Source organism: Lagopus muta, chromosome 1 (genome assembly GCF_023343835.1).
Source record: "Lagopus muta isolate bLagMut1 chromosome 1, bLagMut1 primary, whole genome shotgun sequence".
In the NCBI taxonomy this organism is placed as follows: domain Eukaryota; kingdom Metazoa; phylum Chordata; class Aves; order Galliformes; family Phasianidae; genus Lagopus; species Lagopus muta.
Window position 1 is genome coordinate 184,354,716 of NC_064433.1, and position 22,328 is coordinate 184,377,043.

At 39.0% G+C, this 22,328-nt stretch overlaps 1 protein-coding gene across 4 annotated transcripts in view; it reads left to right on the plus strand.

Moving 5' to 3' along the window:
- Positions 1–16,287, plus strand: part of SLC36A4 (solute carrier family 36 member 4) — a 98,897-nt gene extending 82,610 nt beyond the window's left edge. For all 4 annotated transcript variants that reach the window (XM_048949190.1, XM_048949224.1, XM_048949198.1 and 1 more), the window contains one exon: positions 12,277–16,287. In XM_048949190.1, the coding sequence (XP_048805147.1) occupies positions 12,277–12,584 (308 nt within the window). In that variant the 3' untranslated portion in view covers positions 12,585–16,287. The remainder of the gene's footprint in view (positions 1–12,276) is intronic.
- Positions 16,288–22,328: the final 6,041 nt, after the last annotated feature.

Genomic DNA, 22,328 nt, shown 5'->3' on the forward strand with positions numbered 1-22,328 from the left:
AGGGCAAAAAGAAAAAATAGAGATGACAGTTCAGAATCCTGAATCCACTCATAAGAAATGAGATTTCAGGTTCTTGGGTTTGTTACAGCACCTAGTCTAGTGGAAAAAACAATTCCTCTTTTGGGCTTTTATCCCTCCTGGCCAGGATGTCACAATAAGCAATGTACTCCTTGGTATCACCATCAGAAATTGCCTGAATTGGCTTGGGATGTGATTTTATTATAAAGCTTTTGCTCTGGCTGTAGAGAACTTCAAGGAGCCTGTTCTGTGCTCCACGCTGTAACAGTTAAACTGTAGCCAGTGTCTGCATTCTGTGTCTACTTTGACATGGCATTTTATGTTGATATCAAACTTCTGGGTAACAGTGCTTCATATGATGAAAAAGTCTTGTTGTCTTTACTGTTCTCTGTTATGCAGCTAAGTAAATATATACTACCTGATTTAGAGTTTATTTCATGATTTTGTCTGAAATTTTGCATCTTTTAGATGTTTACTTCTTGAGAATAAAATGGAGATTGACTCAGCAATAACTGGTAGAGAAAAAATAGGTGTGTTGTTCTCATTGTTTTTTTCTTGTGGGAAGTTAAATAATGATTATCTAAAGAGCTACAGGATAGACATCAGTACCCTCCTTAACTCTCATCTCAGATGAGCTCCAACTGGAAGCATGCTCACTTGACTTGCCAGGCTTTTATGCCTTCATTTTAAACAGTACCACTAAGTACTACCTCTACTTTGAATAATTGATACTTTCAAAGATGACAGCAGTGACTGTAGTACTACCTGGAAATTAAAACTGGGATTATAATACAGTAATATCTTGTGCTTGATATCAAATATTGCATTTTATCCTTTGTGAGTCCATACTGCTCTACAAAATGTATTTATATTACATATGTATACAGAATTGTTTTACCTCCATGTAAAAGCATTATGAAAGTGTTACAGTAGAGTTTGGAATAAGAAGAAAACCATTTCTAACATGGAAAACATTTGAGGATAGCCAAAGAGGGCATCTGATCACATAACAGGAGCTTGGTTCCTTGTATACCATGTAAACATGTGAGCAGTTATGAGTAATGCTCTTAGATGTCAGAGTTCCAGCAGAAGCTGTAACAGCTGTAACAGTTACTGCAATGATATTAAAGTTTATTACTTTTATATTGCTTTTTACAGTGTCAAAGTGCTTTACAAAGGAGCTCTTGCAGATAAAGAAGGCAGTGATGGGAGGGGAGGGGATAAGCCCAAAGCTACTAAATAGATCTGTGCAAGTCAAATGAGCTGAAAACAGATTTCCTATGCATAGATTCAAAGCTTTATTTGTAAGGATATGGTGCCTTCCTGCTGTATATGGAGATAGAAAATTCCAGGAGGTACAGTCCCAAGTATTACAGCCATAGGGGGTTTAGAAGCTATTCAAGGGATCATAGGGCTCTAGTACTTTTACAGCGTTGAAAATCACTTTCATTGGCCAGTTCTTTAGACCAGTCTCATCACTTCTCTCCTGAGAGACTGAGAGAATGAATATTCATTCTCCTGTCAAGGTGCTTTCTGGTTCTTTGCTGCTTTTTCTTTCCTCCTTAGAGGAAAGAGTCAGCTCCTGTTTCTGAGCAGCCTGATCATATCCTTCGCAGATCTGTTAAATCACTGGCTCTTAAGAGTACCTTCTCCGGGTAGGATGCTTAACTGATCATTGGACAACCTGTGGCAGAAGGAAACTAATGATGGTTTAAATTTTAAAACTGAAAAAAAATCCCTTCAAACAATCTTTTCTATCAAATGCAGTACTATTTTCACTGTGTGTATGTTTCACTTACACTCTTTATTAAATGAATAAGTGATACAGGAACAGTTTCGTCAAATACCATTGCTTAGCTTAGGACCAAGAAGAATTCTATATAAAATTTCTAAAATTTGGATCTTTCTGACCACACTGAAGCTTCTGAGGCCAGTTACTCCAAATGAATGGTTGCTGGCAGCTTATCCTTTAAAGGGAGAGCCGGTGATGGAGCAAAGCTGGTGTCATCGGTTCAGAATAATGCCCTTGGGACTTGTTCTTCTCATGAGTATTAGTAGGTCAAGTTGGAGGAGGGAAGGTGTATCTGTAAAAAACATTGTGGGTATTTTTTTTTGCTCAGGGTTCTGTGGAGGAAAGATTTAGGTTGGATGTCAAGGGGAAATTCTTTACAGAGAGATTGGTGAGGTGCTGGAACAGCTGCCCAGAGAGGTTGTGGATGCCCCATCCCTGGAGGTGTTCAAAGCCAGGTTGGATGGAGCCCTGGGCAGCCTGGTCTGGTATTAAATGGGGAGGTTGGTGGCCCTACCTGTGGCAGGGCGGGGAGGGTTGGAGCTTCATGATCCTTGAAGTCCCTTCCAACCTGGGCCATTCTGTGATTCTGTGTGAGGGACCAATGCCATATTCTTCATGTCTAAAGAACGAGGTTACTCATTTGCTTATGCTGTTCACATCTTCATTTCTGGGACATTTTTTTCTCTTAGCTCCCGTTGTGTAATGTTTAAAGCAATGGTGCGGGCTGTTTTCCAGGTACCATTATATATCATAATGTTGTGGTTGTTGATTGGAATATGAGAGAATTAAAATGAGAAGGATTTGATTTCTCTGTTCTCTGGCTTTAACTTTTAAATAGACCAGAGTAGGGGAAAGAAACAAACAAACAAAAAAGTGGTGAGTGAAAAACAAGATAAAGTAAATGAGCAGGTGAATACTGCTGACATAAAGACTGCCCACTTTTATATGATGACCACTGTAGGCAGGAAAGTAAACAGCCTCATTCTTAAATAAGACGCCTATTTAAAATGTGTGCTTGTTTGCTAAACTTGAGAAAAGCAGAAAACATCTTCATTTCAGAAAGCTGATTCCTCAGAAGTCATAATGAAATTTTTATAGGTAGATCATTCATATTGTGACAACAGTCACAGGTTTCCTTTAGAAATGTTGAAATGAAGCTTGATTTTAAAAACACTGCAGAAAACTCAAGAATTTGTCTGGTAAAGATTAGAAAATCAGCAATTTTGAATAAAAGCTTGAATATAATCATATAAAATGATGGTTTTTTTGCAGACTTCTTTGGGTGATTTCATTAATGGTATTTGTAATGTCTAGAAAAAAAGGAATTGAAAGATAATTTCGTAGGTGAAAATTATTCATTCAATTAAAAATACGAAGTTTTAGAGGTTAGGCATTAAAGTAAAATGGGAAGTTTTCATAAGTCTTAATGGATTTATATTTCACCCTATCATTCTTATGTTCAAGCTCCAAAATTGCGTTAATGCATATTTTTTATTTGAAAAGTTGTGGCAATTAACAGGTCCTGTGTTCATTAAAAGTAGAGGAAGTTAGCATAAACAGGAAGAACTCAGGATTAAAATGTGATGTTAGTACACTCAATTCACTTTTATGAAATATGCAGCTGAAAAAATATAGATAAATAGAACATTTGAGATTATGTTTCTGTGGCCTTGCTGTTTATTTGTTTCCATGTAAATAATGTTGATCCACCCAGGCCTCATGGCATTCTTGCCTGCCTTCCTTTTTCTTAGGATGCACTGCTTCTGGGCTTGGAGGAGATGGTACTTGAATATTGATCAGCTTTTTTGGGCCCTTCCCTCCAGGCTTTATCCCATGTCACTCTGCCAGGCAGTTTCTTAAGAGGTCAAAATCTGATCTCCTGAAGTCTGGAGTAGCAAGCTTGGTGTGCACCCTCTTCAGTGCCCAGAGGATCTTGAACTCTACCATTTCGTGGTCAGTGCAGCCCTTGAGCTTCACATTGCTCACCAGCCCCTCAACATTGGTGAGGGCAAGGTCCATCATAGCACCTTTTCTCGTGGGTTCCGGTACCACTTGGAAAAGGAAGCCATCATCAACACATTCCAGCAACCTCTCTGATTTCTGGTGCCTTGCTGTGCTGTTCTTCCAACATATACCAGTGTGGTTGAAGTCGCCCTTAAGAACCATGTTTTGTGAATGTGAAGCTGCTCCTATCTGTTTATAGAGGGCCTCATCCACTCTGTCTTCTTGGTCAGGTGGCTTGTAGCAGACCTCCATTACAATTACTCCTTCTCCTGCCTTCCTTTTAACCGTAACCCATAAGCTCTCTGTCAGCTCCTCTTCTGTGCTCAGGTGGAGCTCTGTGGACTCCAGCTGGTTGTTGATATAGAGGACAACACCTTCTCCCCTGCCTGTTTTCCCTAAAGAGTTTATACTTGTGCATTCCTACATTACAGTCGTGAGAGCTGTCCCACCATGTCTCAGTGATGCCAGTGACATCATAACCCTGTAGACAAATGCACACCTGTTACTCTTCTTGCTTGTTCTCCATGCTCTGTGTATCAGTGTACAGGCATTTGAATTGGGCTCACATTGAGACTGATTTACCAGTTGGAGTTCTCTTATCCTGCACCTTAGATGTTGACTTACTGGCCTGTAATCCAGCTATAGGCCCAGGGCATCCATTACCATCATAAGCCTCAAAGTGGGATGAGGATTCCTTCCACTGGGAAGGGGATTAAATAAGCTTTTTTAGGCATTTTCTTCTCAAACAATAATGATACTGTGAAAAAATAGAGGAATCTCTAGCTTTTGAAGTAAAGAAGGACATGATTTGGTGACAAAGATAATAGCTGTCACATCAGAGTGTTGAGAACATATTTGAAGATTTAAATACATATTTCTCTTTTATTTGGTAGAATACATTCTCTCTTTTTTTGTTCTTCTATTTTAATGCTACATTTTCTACTTGTAATATTCTGAAATGAGGAAATGAAAAGATCCAGAACTCGTTACTGATTATTAAAACAACAAACCACACAAATGAACTCTGGTTTATTCTATTCTGTTCTGGAATAACTGGATAGTAATAACTGGAAGATGCTGAGGATGGGAGAGAAGAGGAAAAGAAGGAAGCATAAAAAAATCCAAAGGAAACAACAAGTCTCAGGAAGGTATGAATGGTTGATAGGTCACTCTGATCCCAGCCCATTCTTAGATGCATATGCTTAAGGTTTGCCACTTGCTTTTTTTTCTGGAAAACAGTGTTTGTATTTCCATGGAGAAAAAAAAAATTGTGTTCCTAAATACATGTGAAATAATTCTAGGTTAGTATTTTGTTATTGGAACTTTCTATTCAAGTCTTAACAAATCAATATATATATGTATATATATATATATATATATATATATATATATATATATATATATATACATATAAAAAGAAATTCCTAATAGATATTAAATAGAAGTTGCCTAAGGCAGCTGGAAATTCATTGTAAAACAGAAATGAAGCTTACCTCTCTTTGCATGAGGGACCTGTTTAGATATACACAGCCTCTGTGTTGGAAGGGCTGAGCCTAGGAAGAGGAAACTTCATTTACCTTACTGCTATCAGGAAACTCTGGCAGTTCTTTGAGCACTCCTTTCTGTTGGAGATTTGGCTGTATGAATTAGCAATGAGAAGAGAGACCTTTATCAGATATACAGAGAAGAGAGACCTTTATCAGACAGATAAGGTGCTGGCTGTGCCTTTGCAGGCATTGCTTGGTGCAGAGGTGTCTGCAACTAAAGGAGTGCCTCTACTTTTGTCCAGTTTTTACAATAGGTAGGTGATCAGAGTGGAAGGGAGAGTGATAATTTTGATTTTTTCTATGAATTGCTGTTGTTACTGAAAACCTAATGAGAACTTCTCTCCAAACTAGTTCATAAAGGTGAACATGTTGGTCATCTAAAAGTCAGGTAGTGCTTTCAAGTGCCCAGAAGCATCTCGTCATCCTTAAGATATGAAGAATTTCTAGGAAGCATCACTGTTAAAGTACTGCCTTTAATCCAGCTTTGAATCACAGAATCACAGAATCACAAGGTTGGAAACGACCTGCAAGATCATCCAGTCCAACCACCCTCCCATTCCTATCAGTACCACAAGCTACTAAACCATCTCTCGTAGCTCCTCATCCAGGCGCCTCTTGAACACTGCCAGGGATGGCGACTCCACCACCTCCCTGGGCAGCCATTCCAGTGCCTGACCACCCTTTGAGAGAAAAAGTTTCTCCTAATATCCAACCTAAACCTCCTCTGGTATAACTTCTTGCCATTTCCTCGGGTCCTACTATTTGCCTGGGAGAAGAGGCCAGACCCTTTTGCACCACAACCTCCCTTCAGGAAGTTGTAGAGTGCAATGAGGTCTCCCCTGAGCCTCCTATTTTCCAGACTGAACAATCCCAGCTCCCTCAGCCGCTCCTCATAAGCCCTGTGCTCCAGACCCCTCACCAGTTTCGTTGCCCTTCTCTGGACACGCTCCAGGGCCTCAATGTCTTTCTTGTAGTGAGGGGCCCAAAACTGATCACAGTACTCAAGGTGTGGCCTCACCAATGAATCATGATTAAAAATCAATAACTTAGGCAAGCTGGTCTCTTGATACATCATCTTGTTTGGAAATGTTGCAAATTAATGAATCCTTGCTAATGAAGCACATACAACACCCCTAACACGGGAAAGAAACTCCTGGCTCAGAAGTTTTGTCAGTTTATTCAGAACCAAATCGCCTTGTTCTGCAATTTATTGAAAACTGCACTGGGAGGATGCTACAATAATCTTTTATGTCATAATCTTTTACTTCTTTGATAGTTATTGGACAAGATATTTAGCAAAACTGTTACAATTCTTGGTGCTCTGATAAATCTGCTTCTGGCAAAAAGACAATAGCATAATTTTTTTTAAATCTTAATCATCTATTCCTTTAGTCATCATTAACAAAGAAATGTAAGATTTGATGATGAAGGGCCAAGAAGCCTGAATGATAAATGTAGATAGTTTAAACCATTCACAAAGGCTCCTGTGGCAATGTTTCTCCTTCTTCTCCCTCTTCTATACGCTTAGTATTTAGCAAGCAAAGTATTGTAGTTTCAGATTATAAGTCGATTTAATTGCATTTTTTTCTCACTTTGTGTAGTAATCAAGAGATATGCAATAGTTTTTGTTTGTTTGTTTTTGAGGGTTAAGATAAGACAAACTGCTGTCTGTACAAATTGATTTTAACTTATTACTGCCCAGGTCTTACGTTTGGCATGAGCTGGCAAAGTAGCTATGGATGACTGCCTTCTTGCTTGTGATGTAGCCTGATATATGTAGCACAGCAAAGAGACAGACTGGGGAACAGATAGTGATGGCAGCATGTGAAGGTAAATATGACTTTCCAGCACCGTTGGAAACTTCTCCAGGCTTTGCCACTGCGCCAGCTCTTTTCTTCACCTTTTTTTTCCTATGGCAAAAACAGTCTTGTCCTTGAATAAGCGACATTCATTTCTGCTTGCACTGCTGGGAGCCCTTCAGCTGTCTCAGAAAAGGAATTTATTTTATGAGACTGAACCAGAGGGGACAGTTAAATTGCAAACTCATTTCAGATGCCTGAAAGAGAGTGACTGGCAGTGGGAACAGTGTCAATACTGTAATGGCTAGGATCATCCATTTGGAGTTCAGTATTAATGTTTTACTGCATGCTTTATGCTCATTTGTTGGATCTGGCTGCATATTGCAGTTGTATAAACTATTGTAGCATAGTACGTCTGAACAGATTTGTAAGTATCAGTAGCAAAGCTGAAATAAATTTACTGCTGAGACAAATGAATAAATATAGCATTTCAAATGCGACAGTCTAACCAGATGCCATTCGTGAGCCCACAGATTGTACTTAATGGAATGTGGAAATACATTTGCAGATAAATCAGTGTGCTGTGCCAAGCACCTGTGCACATTAGCTTTGGGAAGGTCACTTGGTGTTGGAGCTCCATCCGGAGGGTCTTACTGCCTACTTTGCTTTCTACGCTGGACTCCAAGAGGGGTGCTTTGTGAACGCATGAATTCTGATGGTCTGATGAGGGGAGACACAACCCTGTGTGAGCAGGGCAATAAGGCAGAGAGGAGCAGTAACTACTATAGCATTTTACTAAGAGTGAGCAAGTTGCCGTTGGGAGGTGAGTTGAGGGGGAAGTTCCCTTATAGACTCAGGACTGCCACTCCTCCAATGTCCCTGTTACACAGCCTCTTCCTGCATGTGGCGGTTGTGACACCAACTCCTGCTTAAAGTAAGCGCAAATCCTGAAGCCTGAATGAATTATATGCTTAAATGCTGGGGATGTATAAAGTGCAGACAGCATGGGAGGAGGTGCTTTCTTAGTGGGACGTGGATGGAATGGTTTCCTTCAAGGAGTTCTTACAGAAGTGTATGTGCCAGTCCTAGATAAGTGTGGTAGGTAAGCTGGTAAGAAAACAGTGGGTTTGATACCTCTGTTAAGTCATCATTATCTCTGACATCATTTTTATGCTTCTTTCTGCATAAAGAAAGAGAACATAAATTACTAACCTCTTATAATGGCTTCAAAATCTGTGCTGTGAAGTGCTATAAAGAATAAATCTGCTTCTGAATCTCTGAGATGTGGATGTGGAGGGCTCCAGAGGAGGAACAGAGCTGTCCGTGCACTGAGCAGGGCTCAGCTGCTGCCTGGTGCAGTGTTACCTCTTGTGACGAGTGAAGTTACTTAACCTGAGCATGACTGACTCTAGTCCTTCCCACTAACGTAGGCCAAAGTGAATTGTAGTGCAAGGGCAGATGGAAGGCTGGATGTGAAGTACCATCTGTGGCCCCAAGTATGCTGGATGTTGGAGGCACATCTGGTGAAGGTTTTTCACTCCAGAGGGACCAGAGCCAAACCATATGGTGTGTGTGGTTCTTCTGCATGCTAGCTGTGAAAGTTCAATTTTTCACCTTTTTTCTCCTTTGATTTGTTGGATTTTGGGTTTGAGATTGAACTCGTATTTAAAAGTATGCATTTAAAGGAGTTGGGTTAAGAAAATGATTTTTTTGTGTGAGAAAATTGGATCTAGATTTTAAAGGAAATCATCTTCCATCTGTGTCTAATGGTCTTTTGATGTTTCAAAGGACAGTTGAAACAAACAGCACCTCAAACCCCATGTCAATTAGCATTTGCAGCCAGAAAAAAAAAAACTAAATCACAATTATGTAATACCAGGTTCTTTATCTGGAATCTTTTTTCCTTAAACTTTATCTACTAACGCGTAGGTTTTCTTCCTGCATATGTGCAAAGCTCTGCAATATATTCACAAATGCTCTTAACTAATTATTTGCATTCGACAGTTTTGCTTCAGATTAATAACAGGTTTCTACTTTGTCCTATATTCTTTTGTATATGTATCAAAACACAATTTTACAAGCTTCCACTGTGGAACTCCCAAGGAAGGCGTTCTCTATTTTGGTGAGCAGAAGCTTGGATATTAGTGTAGAAAGGAGAATGTGGGCAGGCATTTTGAAGTGCCATTTTGCCTGCAAACAGAGTTCTTTGGCAAACATCCCATTGTAGGCATCTTTTCCTCCTCGAAGAAACTCTATCTTGACACATAATAGGCATCTGTCTTGGTTAAAAATACGGTTTTGCTTTTGTGCTTTGAGAAAGCTGTTAAATCCAATTGTCCTTGCAATGTATGTCAGGCACCCATTTCTAATCCATCAATGCTCCAGTCTTCTGATTGGATCTTGGAAAAGTGGTAGTAAAGCTTTGTGTTTGCTGAAATGCCTCTTGTTTACTTCTCCTGGAAATAAGAAGGAGAAGCTGCATCCATTTTTCTTTATTTGGCAGGTAATAAAAATGGTATTTCCCTTGGATTGTTACAGAATACATAAGAGTGTAATTAAAAACTTGAAACGTGTTTCCAAAACTTCCTCCCAAATATTATCCAGATTAATACAAATACATATGAGCCAGATAAACATTTGACAAGATACAAGCCAACACAGAATATTGCTTTTCTGTAATCTGAAACAATCATAAATTGAAATTTTGGGGTTTTTTTCCAATAAATAACTACTAGTAATATTATCATGATTTTTAATGAAACAGAAGATTTCAAGCCAAACTGTGACCTATAAATTAATGAGTATCTTCCAAATCCTGAACACCTGTAGATTTGAAAGAAGTCTATTACAGAAATTGACACTCCATGTTTGATGACTACACCCTCTACATCTATTAAATTGGCAAGATAATAAATGTTCAGCCCTCTCTCCTGCTTCAGAAGAACACATTCAGCTTATTAATTACCTAAGATTTTTCCAGTCATTGCAGACATACTTCAGCAGCAGTTTACACTTGCTTACCTGTTGTGCATTGTTGTGCAAGTATCAATGATTGCCCGTGGTTCTAGTCTGAGAGCTCAGTCTGTGTTGTGTGGGCACTCACAGTACCTGCTTTTGTGGCCTGAACAGAATTAGAGAATCATACAATCATTAAGGTTGGAGAAGACCTCTAGGATCATCTAGTCCAACTGTCAACCCATCACCACCGTGACTACTAAGCCACGTCCATGAGTGCCACATCTACATGTCTGGCCACAAAAATTATAGAGCTTTGTCCTTGGTGACTTTTATTAATTTTGGTGTAATTCCTTTCTCATTCTATTCAGCTTTGCCCTAGATAATATGTAAACATGTGACATTTCCAGTTTGTCATGTCATATGCATGCAGTGGAAGAATGCGTTTGGCACTGCGTATTTCCATCATAATGGTGGGATAAAAACTTTAGCTCATCCATTTTTGAGTGTCATGTCTTTCCTAAGGTTTCCTGAAGTACAGTTCTGTCTCTTCCCAATCTTCTTCTGGTGACATTAAGTCTCTCATGCCTCTATAGAATCACAAAGTATGAATTAACTATAATAATGGCAAGCTAGAATAAGTCAATAGATTTATCTTTCTGATAGGATCTTTATCCCTGTTTGGTCTTGTACCTTCAGCCAACCATCCTTTTTATGCAGTATCTCTGTGCTTAGGGTTTTTATCAAAATGCTTAGCAAATGGTGCCTGGTAGCAGCAAGTAACTGTTGTTCTGGAAGTGAATTTTGATTGGATCTTCAGCAGACAGGACTGAACTCCTTCTGCTTATGTTCATTTTAAATTGGAATACAGAGAGGTTTGATACAGCAAAGGGAAAGCTCTTGGCAAGATAAATGGGATGACATGATGTACCACACTGGGAGCCAACACAGTTGTTGCTGTGCTGCAGTATGTGCACTTACTAGTCTGTATCTCTGCTGGCATGAGTGTATTTGCCAATGCAGATTTCTTCAAGTTCCATGTTCTCCATGGAGAATATTAGCACTAATGTAATTTGACTACGTGGCCTTTCATAACCAGGTGTGGTCTGAATTTGAGGCAGTTGATGGCAATCAGCCCACGGGGAAGAAACTTTGCAAGTGGAAAGTTCAGCCTGGGACATTAGAAAGCTGATGAACATGTTGTTTTTTATCCTGATGTGTTACGTGGGGATTTCCTTCCTGCTTGTTCCATTTGCTTCTTGCCATGAATGTTATTTCCAGAATATTTAGTTGGTGGGATGCATTCACAGAGGGGAAAAAAGGCAGTGTGGGATCATATTGGAGCCTGTGCTCAGCTGACCTTGGAAAGTTAGCTTCTAACAGAGAACTGAAGATGTTACGTGACAAACCAGCATAGCTCAGTTAATACTTGGGTATCTTAGGGTTGCTGGCCAAAGGGGTTAAGAGCAGGGGTTCTGCTCCTTCTGTAAGGCTGGACTCTGTTCCCAGGAACACTCCAGCTTCTTGGTGAGACTGGCCATGCCATCCTACTGTGCTAATTGGGCCTTCTCTTTGTACTCAGCTCTTGGTGGAACTAAGTTCTCATTCAGCTCACTGGGCAACTGCTTCATTTTTTTTACAGAGTGCAATAGCATAGAACAAGATTTTTCAACAGACAAGCCTGTAGATAAGTGATAGAAATGTTTGTGAGCCTGCCAAGTGGCCAGCAGCTTTTGAGCTCATTTTGAAGACCCCTTCCACTATTCTGCCTGAACTTTTATGGCTTAAAAATAAGCCCATAAAATAAAAAACTAAAAATGTCTCTGTGCAGTTTCATCTATCTCTCGTCTCTGTGATTTGCAGGTCAAGTTTACTCACCCTGTAAGTATAACAAAATTTTAACCTAAAGCTACGCCAGCTCATGCAGAAATTCAAAACTGAAACTGAGTATCACACATGAGCATGAAAATGTACCTTACTCATAAACAGACGTGCTGATCTGTGCCGTGCCTGCCAATCTTATCTGGAAAACATAGTGAGTGATAGAACATTTCTAAAAGCATGAATCACTGCGTTATGTGTTTATCGTGATTGGTTTTTTTTTCTTTTTTTTCATGAGGATGTTGAATCTGCAGCCAATGTTGTTCTCCTTATGTTTTAGGTGCTGTAGCGGTTCTGATCCCTCGCCTAGACCTGGTGATTTCTTTGGTTGGAGCTGTCAGCAGTAGCACTCTGGCACTGATTCTGCCACCTCTGGTTGAAATCCTCACTTTCTACAAGGAAAACATACGTCTGTGGACAATATTGAAAGACATTTTTATAGCTGTCTTTGGAGTCGTTGGATTTTTAACAGGGACGTATGTGACAGTTGAAGAAATCATTTACCCTGCATCCACAGTTCTGGCTAACACAACTGAGAGCATCTCTGCTGTTTTAAATGCTACAGACTTGGTGGTTGGTTTGAAGTAAAAATGTGATGCCGTGAACTGTTTTGTTCCTTATTGAGAATCCAGGATGGATGGAAGACCTACGTGTGGGATAAATTAAAAGGGATTTGAAATGAATTCTTAAAAAATCACATGTAGGCCTTTCTCCCTCTGTTTATTCTTTTTCTCATTGCTTCAGGTTTACTACCTGAATTAACCCCTTAGTTCTCAATCTTCTCATCTCATTAAAAACTGAATTGATGTCAGGATATAAAATATACATATGGATATAAGAAAGAAATATGATATTAGATTACTTGCAAGACAGAGGAACAGTTTTCCTAAAGAAGTCAAAATGCTTTCCTTCTCAGAAAGGTGGAAGTCTGTCCATTCATCATATCTAGATGCAAAGCCTAGGCACTACTGTTTTCTCTCCAGCCCTGTTTTAAGGGCTTATGTGGAAGTTAAGTGATGCATTGACCTGCTCTTGGCTGTCTCCAGTGGGTGCACCCCCGTGAACCAGAGACACTGGTTTTAGAAATGAAGAACTGTGGTTTTTATTTCCATTCTGAGGACTTTGATGTTTGCTTTGCAGAAGCTGTAGGGTGGTTACAGTAGTGTGACTGTGGTCTCTGGGAGCTGGTTTGTCTACAATCCCAGGGCGTTGTGCAGACTGACAGTGTCTCTCATTCACTCTTTCCACACTGGCTCCAACTGGAAGGACTAATTCCTCCTAGAATAGGCTAGAGGAACAGCATTACCACTGCTGTTGGTGGGCTATGTGACAGGTAGGGTAAAGACATTTTTTCATGCTGACCATATGAACATTTAAGCTGAAAAATGGACAAGGCTGACAGAGAAACAAGGCTTAGAGGTAAAGGTAGGATTCTTTGTTAGATCAAAAGAGACAGTTAGATGTGTTCTTTCCATCTTGTGTCATCTGGTACCATGAGCTGCTCAGCATAGTCACATCCATGCTCCATGAAAATGGCGTTCGTGGAACTCTCCAGAACCACAGATATTTGACTGCCTGGAGCAGAGTTAGATTTTGGAAAGGATGAGACACTGCTTTCTGGAATGGAGCTTACGCCATCTTTTCACACAAATAATCTATGGATTGTTTGTGAAAGAAATTATAATTCACAGCACTGTGAAGGGTGGGGGCACAGAGAGTCTCTGCTTTGAAGCCCATTCTACCTGCCTGCAGGTTGTCTGAAGATGTTGGTTATCTCAGAACTTGCTTTCAAATACAGCATGGAGAAGTACAACTTACATGAGATGCAGGGTACGCAGATTAAAATATGGATTATTTTAGAAAGTAAATATTTATTTCTTTTGGAATTTGGCTGAAATGTTACAAAATGTTGTTTAGCAGAGCAATATTTATTTAATGATGCAAAAAGCATTCAACACCACAAATAATGAAGTAGTTTATTTTTGTATACTTTGGTAACTGCTGCCCTAACATTTTTTATTTTGTTCTTAATTATAACTGCACAAATGTATAAAACTATATTTTTTTCCTTTGCCTATTGCTAGAAGTCTAAAAAGTATATTTCTATTGGAACATATAATAATTATTTTCACATGCTTGCATTCTGCCTTAAATAGAATCTAACATGCCCTTTACTGATTTTTGATTCTTATCTGCATTTTGGAAGAAGAAAAAGAACACGTTATTGAGTTGGTAATTGGGTAGAAATGCGTTTTGTTCATACGGAGTCCTTAGCTGGAATCCTGCTTTTCAGGGCTCATATTTGACTTTCTGGCTCACATTGCACAGATGAAATTCAGTCCAAACACCAAAGCTGTATTTTTGGTCTTTTTTCATAAAATCACTCTATGTTTTGTACAACAGAACTCTATTTATCATAGTCTTTCTTTCTGTGAGGAAATTCCTTCTCTAAGGGATGTATTTAATTATAACATTCCTCTAAGAAATACGGTATGATAAAACCTCTCCATTCAGATTAACATAAGAATATATGTAATACTTGGTTGTCCTTAATATCTGTCTCAGAAATCTACCATTTGGTAGTCTACCATTTGGCATTAGAGTGCTAAAATAATATAGTCCTAGATACATCTATATTTGTACTTTCTGAATATTTCTCCAGTCATCTACCATGTAGTGACTGTATTTGAGCTTGTAAAGACATTTCTGCTAGGAATTTCCGCATGTAGTTTGAACTGCCTGCATTTATTTGTTCAAGCAATAGTTCTGAGCAGTGCTTCTATTTTTCACTTAGTATGGACAAGGTTAAATATTTGGCAGGACTTTAAGGGCACAATTCCCAATGGGTTTAATGCTATAGTGTCAACTTCTTGTATGAAAGTGTCGCTGAGGAGCAAACAGGTAATTATCAGAGGGGCATAAGGTAGCTTCAGCTTCTTGTCTTAAAGGCTTTTTGGTCTTTAAGCTGTTTGAAAAGACATCAGATGTCTCAGTGTGCTTGGTAATAAATCTGTTGTAAACCATACACTACATAACAATATTGACTATTTCTATAACTATAACAATATGACTATTTCTGTATGGCAAACTTTACTTGATGTAAATATTCAACTGCAACCTGTTTTAGTAGGATTGTTAGAATTTAAACGAAAGTTATTTTTCTTGTTAGTTTTGTATCTTTCTCACTGTGTTTGGAGAACAAAAGATTGTCGAGTCCATTCGTATCATCTCTTCCTCAAGGGCTGTGTCCTAGGGATGTGTCTCACCTCTGAGAAAGCCACGCTGCAGCAGATCTTGACCAGCTCAGAGTGTGGTGGTACTGTTTGACTTGTGCAAGTGAATGCTGACATGAAGATTTGCTGAGCTCGGTAGGTGGCCACGATAGCCAGGTGAATGCAGCAGCGATTTGAAACTAAGATCACCTGTTTAAAAGCTTGGTAAGTTTGAGGAATTGAATTTGAGCTGTCAAACTTTGGATGACCTGGTCCAAATACAGATTTTGCTGCTGTGTCCCACCATCAGTCACCTGTGAAGGAGATTTATTGCCATTGATTGGCCAGATATGAAGTAGTGTTTTTATGCAGTGGGTCAGTGTTGCTGTGTCTCATGATGTTTTATCTTATGCATCTTTAAAATGTTAGTTAATATATTTTACACAATGTTTCTCCTACAGTGTAGGATTTTCATTAGTTTAACACTCACACAGAGCATTTGTGTGGCCTGTTCTTTCAAATAGAAAGATTGAAGGATTGGAATATCTTGCTTTGGATGCCACTAAAATTGTCATTAGTAGAACTAAAATAGAACTACTCTGTCTGAATAATAAGAGTGTTCCCATGAAACACTGCCAAAGATTTAAAAGATGGGAAATCTGACAGAAGGCTCTTGTGAATTACAAGGCTGTTCATTTAGCTTTTAAAGTACTGTAATGTAAATTTCAAGTTAAGATGCGGGGAGTGAAACTCCAGATTTAATGGTTATGGTGTACATAACATATATTTAAGAAGGAAGTGTACTTGAGCTCAAGCTAACTTAAACAAAAATGTGATTGGCTTATGTTCTTGACAAGAAACAGAAAGCTGTTGTATTTATATACTGTACATGCAGTTACGTTTAACAATATGATATTGTCAACTGTTTCAATGTAATTTAATTATTAGCTGCATTGTAAGGACCTGGGTCATTTTCTTGTCTGTAACTGTTTCTCCTGAAGTACTGGGCAAGGAAGAGGGTGGCTTTGCCTAATGTTCTGTAACTTAGATCTTCTGCATCAATAAAGACTAAAATAATAATTTCCTCCTAACTCACTGTTATCCTGCCTATCGCCACATTACATCATAGAAGAAATAGATGCCTTGATTCAATATTTACATTTGTTTTTATTTTGATTTTTTTTTTTTAATTTTATTTATCCAAGGAGTGCTAGCTAGTTGACTTAGAACTGTCAAACATGCTCTAGAGCTGAAGATTCATTGATAAAAAAAATCTCACTTCAAAGTAATGTGGGCGCTACTGAAAAATCCCCCTTCTGCTCCACGGTTATTCATGAGGGCACACTTACAGTTAGATTTTAGAGGTGCTTTATTAAGTGAAATAAGATCAAAATGTAGAAGGGCAGCCACAGGAGTTCCTGCTGAAATTCCAGTTCACTTCTGAAAAACTGCAAAGAAAAAACTGGACTTTTTGAAACAGGACAAGCTCTTATCATGTTTGGGTATGTACTTGGCCTTAGTGTAAGTATTGGCCTTGGGAAGCATTGGGGTTTGAATAATTAGGATGAAGGAAATCGATGTGAAAGTTCTTCACTTTCTAACTAAAATCGAAATTACTAGTTGGAAGCAAAACCAGCAGTATGAGGTTTAAAGTGCTCTGCAATTATCAGATATCAATTTGGAGATCTAATTTGAAATGTTTCCAATTTTAATCCACGATGCTTTGAAGGTGTGCTTGACTAGGTATCCAGAGTCATTCAGCCCATTACAGAGTTGCTTGTATAAATACAAGTAAGAGAGAAGCAGTGTTCAAATGTCTTGGAGAGCGATCCATCAGAAAATCCAGATTAGAAGAATAAAACATATAGAGTAGTTTGAAAGTCCCTTCACACCAGCAGACAGGCAAACTGGAAGTTTGTCCCTAGGTGATGAATTATTGGAAACACTAAATTCCATTATTCTATATTGGCATGTGGAGAAAAGTAATTTTTAAGAGGCATGCTTTAGCCCTCAGTTTACATTTCAGATTATTTTTTACCCATGAGACAAAACTACGACTTCATAAACTTAAAAAAAAAAAAAGTGAATCCAAGAGCATAGGTTTCATTTTCCAATGCTTATGTTTATTAAGATATTTGTTTATTTGCAGCCACAATCCAAAAGGAATAAAATCATTTAAAAATTTTCATCCCTCTCCACTTTCCAGCTCTGATCATGCAATGAACTTTGTGTGCAAGATAAGGTGGTGAACAGCACCTGAACAGGACTTTAAAAGTATCAGCATGAGTATTCAGATGTATCTACATATTCAGACATTCAGACATGTCTACATATCTTGTCATTTTAGTCACTGTTGGGGATCTTGCATCACATTCAACTGTTGTGGCATAAGAAAGGCTTGAGTCTCCTCTAGATCCTGTTCTGTATTCATCTCTGTGATTATGGATTATTAGACAGCAAAGGTCATTTCAAACAGCAGCAGCTATCTGTGGTTAGCTAAGTGAGTCGTGGTGTTAGAAAATATCAGTATGAACTTTTATAAAGGATCTAGGGCTTAAGTAAGTTGCTTAAATGTCATTCTTGGTGCCATTTGAGGTGCATCAGGACATCTAGACATCCATGTGCAGTTTGTAGATTGGATAAGAGATCCGAGCCCTTCCTGATCAGCAGGAAGACGGAAGGCAAGATACATTAGGGCATTCCAAATGGCAGTGAGCGTTAGGTGGTCTCTGAGCGTCATCTGTGCTATCTTCATCCAAACCCATGACGCTATTGCTGTTAATAGGTGCATGTCGATGCGGGTTAGCAGAGCAACTCTTGACTCACCAGGGAGAGGATCATCTAATCCCCGTGATTGGGCAGGCTCTGGAGGGGTCAGCCTGGCCTATGCAGATCTATTATCAAAGAAATGGCTAAATGTGACTCAGCTGTATGCAGAGAACTGGCCTGCCAAGAAAGAGTTGGCATCCACCTCATCAGCTTTATAGGCCACCCTTGAAAGGGCATGCAGCATGTGGGCTTTCCTGCATATGCATCATGTTCTGCAACACGGGCACTTTCATCTCCATGGCTTTTACAGACTTTTCAAAATGTTTGCATGGCTCTTTGGATCAGATTCAGCTCTGCCTTCCCCCCCACAGGTGACAGCTCTTTGTTGTCTCTAGCATCTATCAGAACATGTAGTATGCATTCAAAGTTCTATGCTGCTGTTATAATTGCTGAATTCCTGTCAGCTTGGATGAGAGATTTTTATTTATATCTGTAAATAGGTATCTTTCATACGCATTTGTTAAAATTCCACATTCTCTTCCTGCCCAACCAATTTGCTTGTGAGTCACTGCTAGGCCTGCATCCACCACTGTTTCCTGGTGCAAAATGCAAGGCTCGTTCTGTCCATTGCTCTCAATTTTAAACTGTCATGCTCCTTGTCATCCTGCTGTGGGCTGTTATTATGCTCTGCTTTGTTCATTCAAAACACCTACGTATTGTAAATGCATATCTGAATTAAATTCCTTCCAGAATCCCCAGTCGCGGTGTATTCTGTTGAACACAGCACAGCTGATTTTAAAAGATGAGAATCGGTGGGAGTTCAAGGACTTGGTTGACAATGACGCTAACAGGAGAGTGTGCTCTCAGTGGTGGAGTTATCTCAGAACCAAGGTGCCTTCCACTGTTGTTGTGGTCCTGAACTACCCATACCCTTCTATTAGAGCGGTGACAAAGATGACACTAACAGAGGTGCCACAAAGATATTTGCACAGCATCACATTGGTTGCTGCTCACAGTTCCAAGTATTAATGGTCTCCAAGTATTCCTTGCAGTTTTTCTCCATCCATCTCCCTCTACTCTCTAGTTCACCCCATCTGAAGGATCGGAATGGTCTGTATGCAGAAGCACAAAACGTGATCAGCCTTCTAACAGAGGAATACACAGTTTTGCTGCAGCAAGCTCATTTGCTGTTTTTGTTAAGCATTTTGCATCTTGCTTCATCCACAAAATTCTGCATCAAACTTTGGTTATTCCTGTTATTTCCTTCCCTCCTATTTAACACAACAGCTACTGTTTCCATCAGTTTTAGCCTGTTCAGCTGATTATCTTTTCTCTTTATTTCTGCCATGTTCCTTTTTTATTTGTGTAACATGCCTTGCCTTGTATTATCATATGCGATGCCAGATGCTATTTACAGCCTCTATGATTTTGTCCCATTGGCATTTACTTGTTTTGGAGGAAATGCTGTAGTTAGTAAGAAGATTGTCAAACATTTTTATTAGGGTCCTGGACCTCCCCGTTGGAGATGTTTTATTCATAATGTGGAACTGTTTTCTGTTTCTTAATTAGAATACGGCAGGATGACCCTTCTCAATGTCCTGAATTATAATGCTTTTCATTTTTCAGACCAAACAAAGACGTGAATCTTGGAACTGCTGGAGACAGCCACGTTGTGCAACTCAAACAGAAATGATCGCTTACAGACTTGCATGCTAGCAAAATTTGTTGATATAGCAATATTTCCCCATTGCAGTTTATTCCCTTTGGCTTGGTTATACAAGGAAATGTGCAGCTTGTCTTGCAGTGAGGTAAACTACAGGACATCAAATGGTGTTCCTACATGCCTGGAGACTTTCCCTTCAAACTATGTCTTTTCCGGTTCTGTTGCAGTTGTTGTCTTTCATATTTCAGTCTTTATTTTTATATATCTTAATTTATAAGATAATTTTTTTTCTTTTTCTGTTTGGGACTGCAAAGGTTATCTCTCTCTCTCTGTTGTGTTATAATTAGCTGGGGTGGTATGGCCTCTGACAGGACTTCATGATAAAAACATGTGAATCAAAATATTATAAATAATAATAATAATCTAAAGCTGTCATGATATCCTGAAAGTAAAGTAAGGCCTTTACCAGCACTAAAGACAAAGTGCTGAGCTTGATAGACAAATACAGAAAGAAGGACTCCTTTTTTCAGTAACTCAAGTCAGGCAACCACCTGAGATGCCCAGGTCTACCAGTTGCTTTTGAAACTCTTGGCTCATGCTAACACAGTTGTAAACTAGGAAAGGATCACCGAGCATACTATTATGGCAGATGTTCAGTGCTCTACACACACAGATGTTCATATGATTGGCTCTCTTCAGTAATGTTTGCTGCAAACTACAGATATTTATTGGCTTTTGCCTTCCAGATGTTCCCCGTATACAGTAGTACATGAGCAGTAGTACATGAAACAAAACCCCAACAAGACTTGAGGTCATCTTGTGGAATTGTTGACTGACGTTTCCTAGTCTTCTCTTCTGCTGGCTTGGTTACTCTTTGTAAACCCAGCTAGGACTCAGAACATTTATCCTTGTTTGATTGCTGTGAACTGACATAACGAAGAAGGGCATTGCCTCTTGCTAGCCATGGGCTCTTTGTTAAGTAAGCTTTATTTAGACCAGTTGTGCTTTACATCAGTTGAGCTCTCTGTAGCATTTTGGAGGATACTCCATGCCATTAAGTGTTGTTTCTTGTTCACATCGGTTTCTGTTCTGGGAAGAGATGGAGAGGAGACTCTAGAACTGAAAAGTAATATCTGAAGGGTAGAAAAGAGTAACACTCAAAAATTGTGGTATTGTCCATTATCTATTACTGCCACGGGAAAAATTGCAATTTTTTGCCTATTTTCTCTTCTGTTTTTCCTTCTTTCTCATTAATATTTATGGTCTCCTAAGCTATTGTTTTTGAGCAAAGTAAATTTATTACCTGGAGGTGAGTTTAATTTTATTTTATTTTGCAATTATCTATGAGTAATGGCTGTGTAGGTGCATTCACAGTGTTCTCAAAGGCTTGCTTTCCATGAGACTATTCCTGGCAAGAAGCATACACCTTGGTGTTTAAGAATACAATTACTTCAGAACTGTGATATTGTTGGCATTGCTTCAACAAAGGCCAGTGCAGATACCTTAGCAGATAGGTGGCTCCCATTGTGCATTGAGGCCCATTTTGCATTAAGTTATTGGCAAGAAATAGCTTAGTTCCTGCCTGAAAACAAAATATGATGCAAATACGAGACAAGCAAATTGTGGAGGAAGAAACATGGTACCCAAGAAAAACCAGTGCTGGGCCTGAATTGTGTAGACAAATATTAGACTAAGGTAAGGTGCCCAATAGTGTCATTAGTATGGTGTCCTCTACCTGCACCAATTGCCCTGCAGAGGCTTTGTGTTCTGTTTTCTCCATCTAGGTAGGACTTCCTCCAGATTCTGACCCAATGCAAAGCCTGCACACTCATTAAATCCTATTTTTAGGGCTTAATTCTTAGCAAGAACAAAGGTTGTTTTGGGACACTGCATTGTGTTTTGACAAAACCTCACCTTTCTTTACTGCAGAGAGATCTTTTCTGCTTAGCTTGGTAATTTTTCTGGACTCGGCTGTTTCATTGGATGAGTTTGTTTCATATCCAAACATTGTTTGAAAGAAGAAACAGAGAGGACTGAAGGTATCAGGCTCATCTCTGCAAGGTTTAGCTGTTGCTTGCAAGTATATCTATCCTCACTTTGCCTAGTTATGTGGTAGATATCTGGAAGTCAGACATTTGGAAGCACTTAACCATTCCCATTTCCTCTTTCTGTCAACTACTTCTGAATTTGGTTGAATTCTTCAGTGGCAATATGTTTTGCTTTTGAGTTAAACCTTTTTCTTCTGCCTCTCTGATTGTGAACCTCCCACAGCCCCTCTGAGCATTGCTTTTATCACTTGCCTTTTAAATTTGCCTTTAATTGAAGCCTGAGAAAGACAAATACATTCAGATTCCTCTGTGAAATCTTTATTACTGCATTTATTACTTTAATATTATTGCGAATTGGAGCATATTTTAAAAAAATGCTTCCGTCAAGTTAATTTTGATTGGATTTATAATGCAATTACATACAAATATCTGCAGGAAATAATGCAGTTCAGGGTAATGACATGCTGTTCTAGAGCCTCGCAAACAATATGAAAAAGAAACTGCAGAACATATTTTTAAAAATGCTGTGTAGATACACAAAATAAACTCTGTTTAATTGGTATCACTTTGCAGAGTTTAACTGGTGTTTGAAAAAATATGGAAAGGTATTGAGCAGAAATGGGAGTGGAGAGCTAAGTCC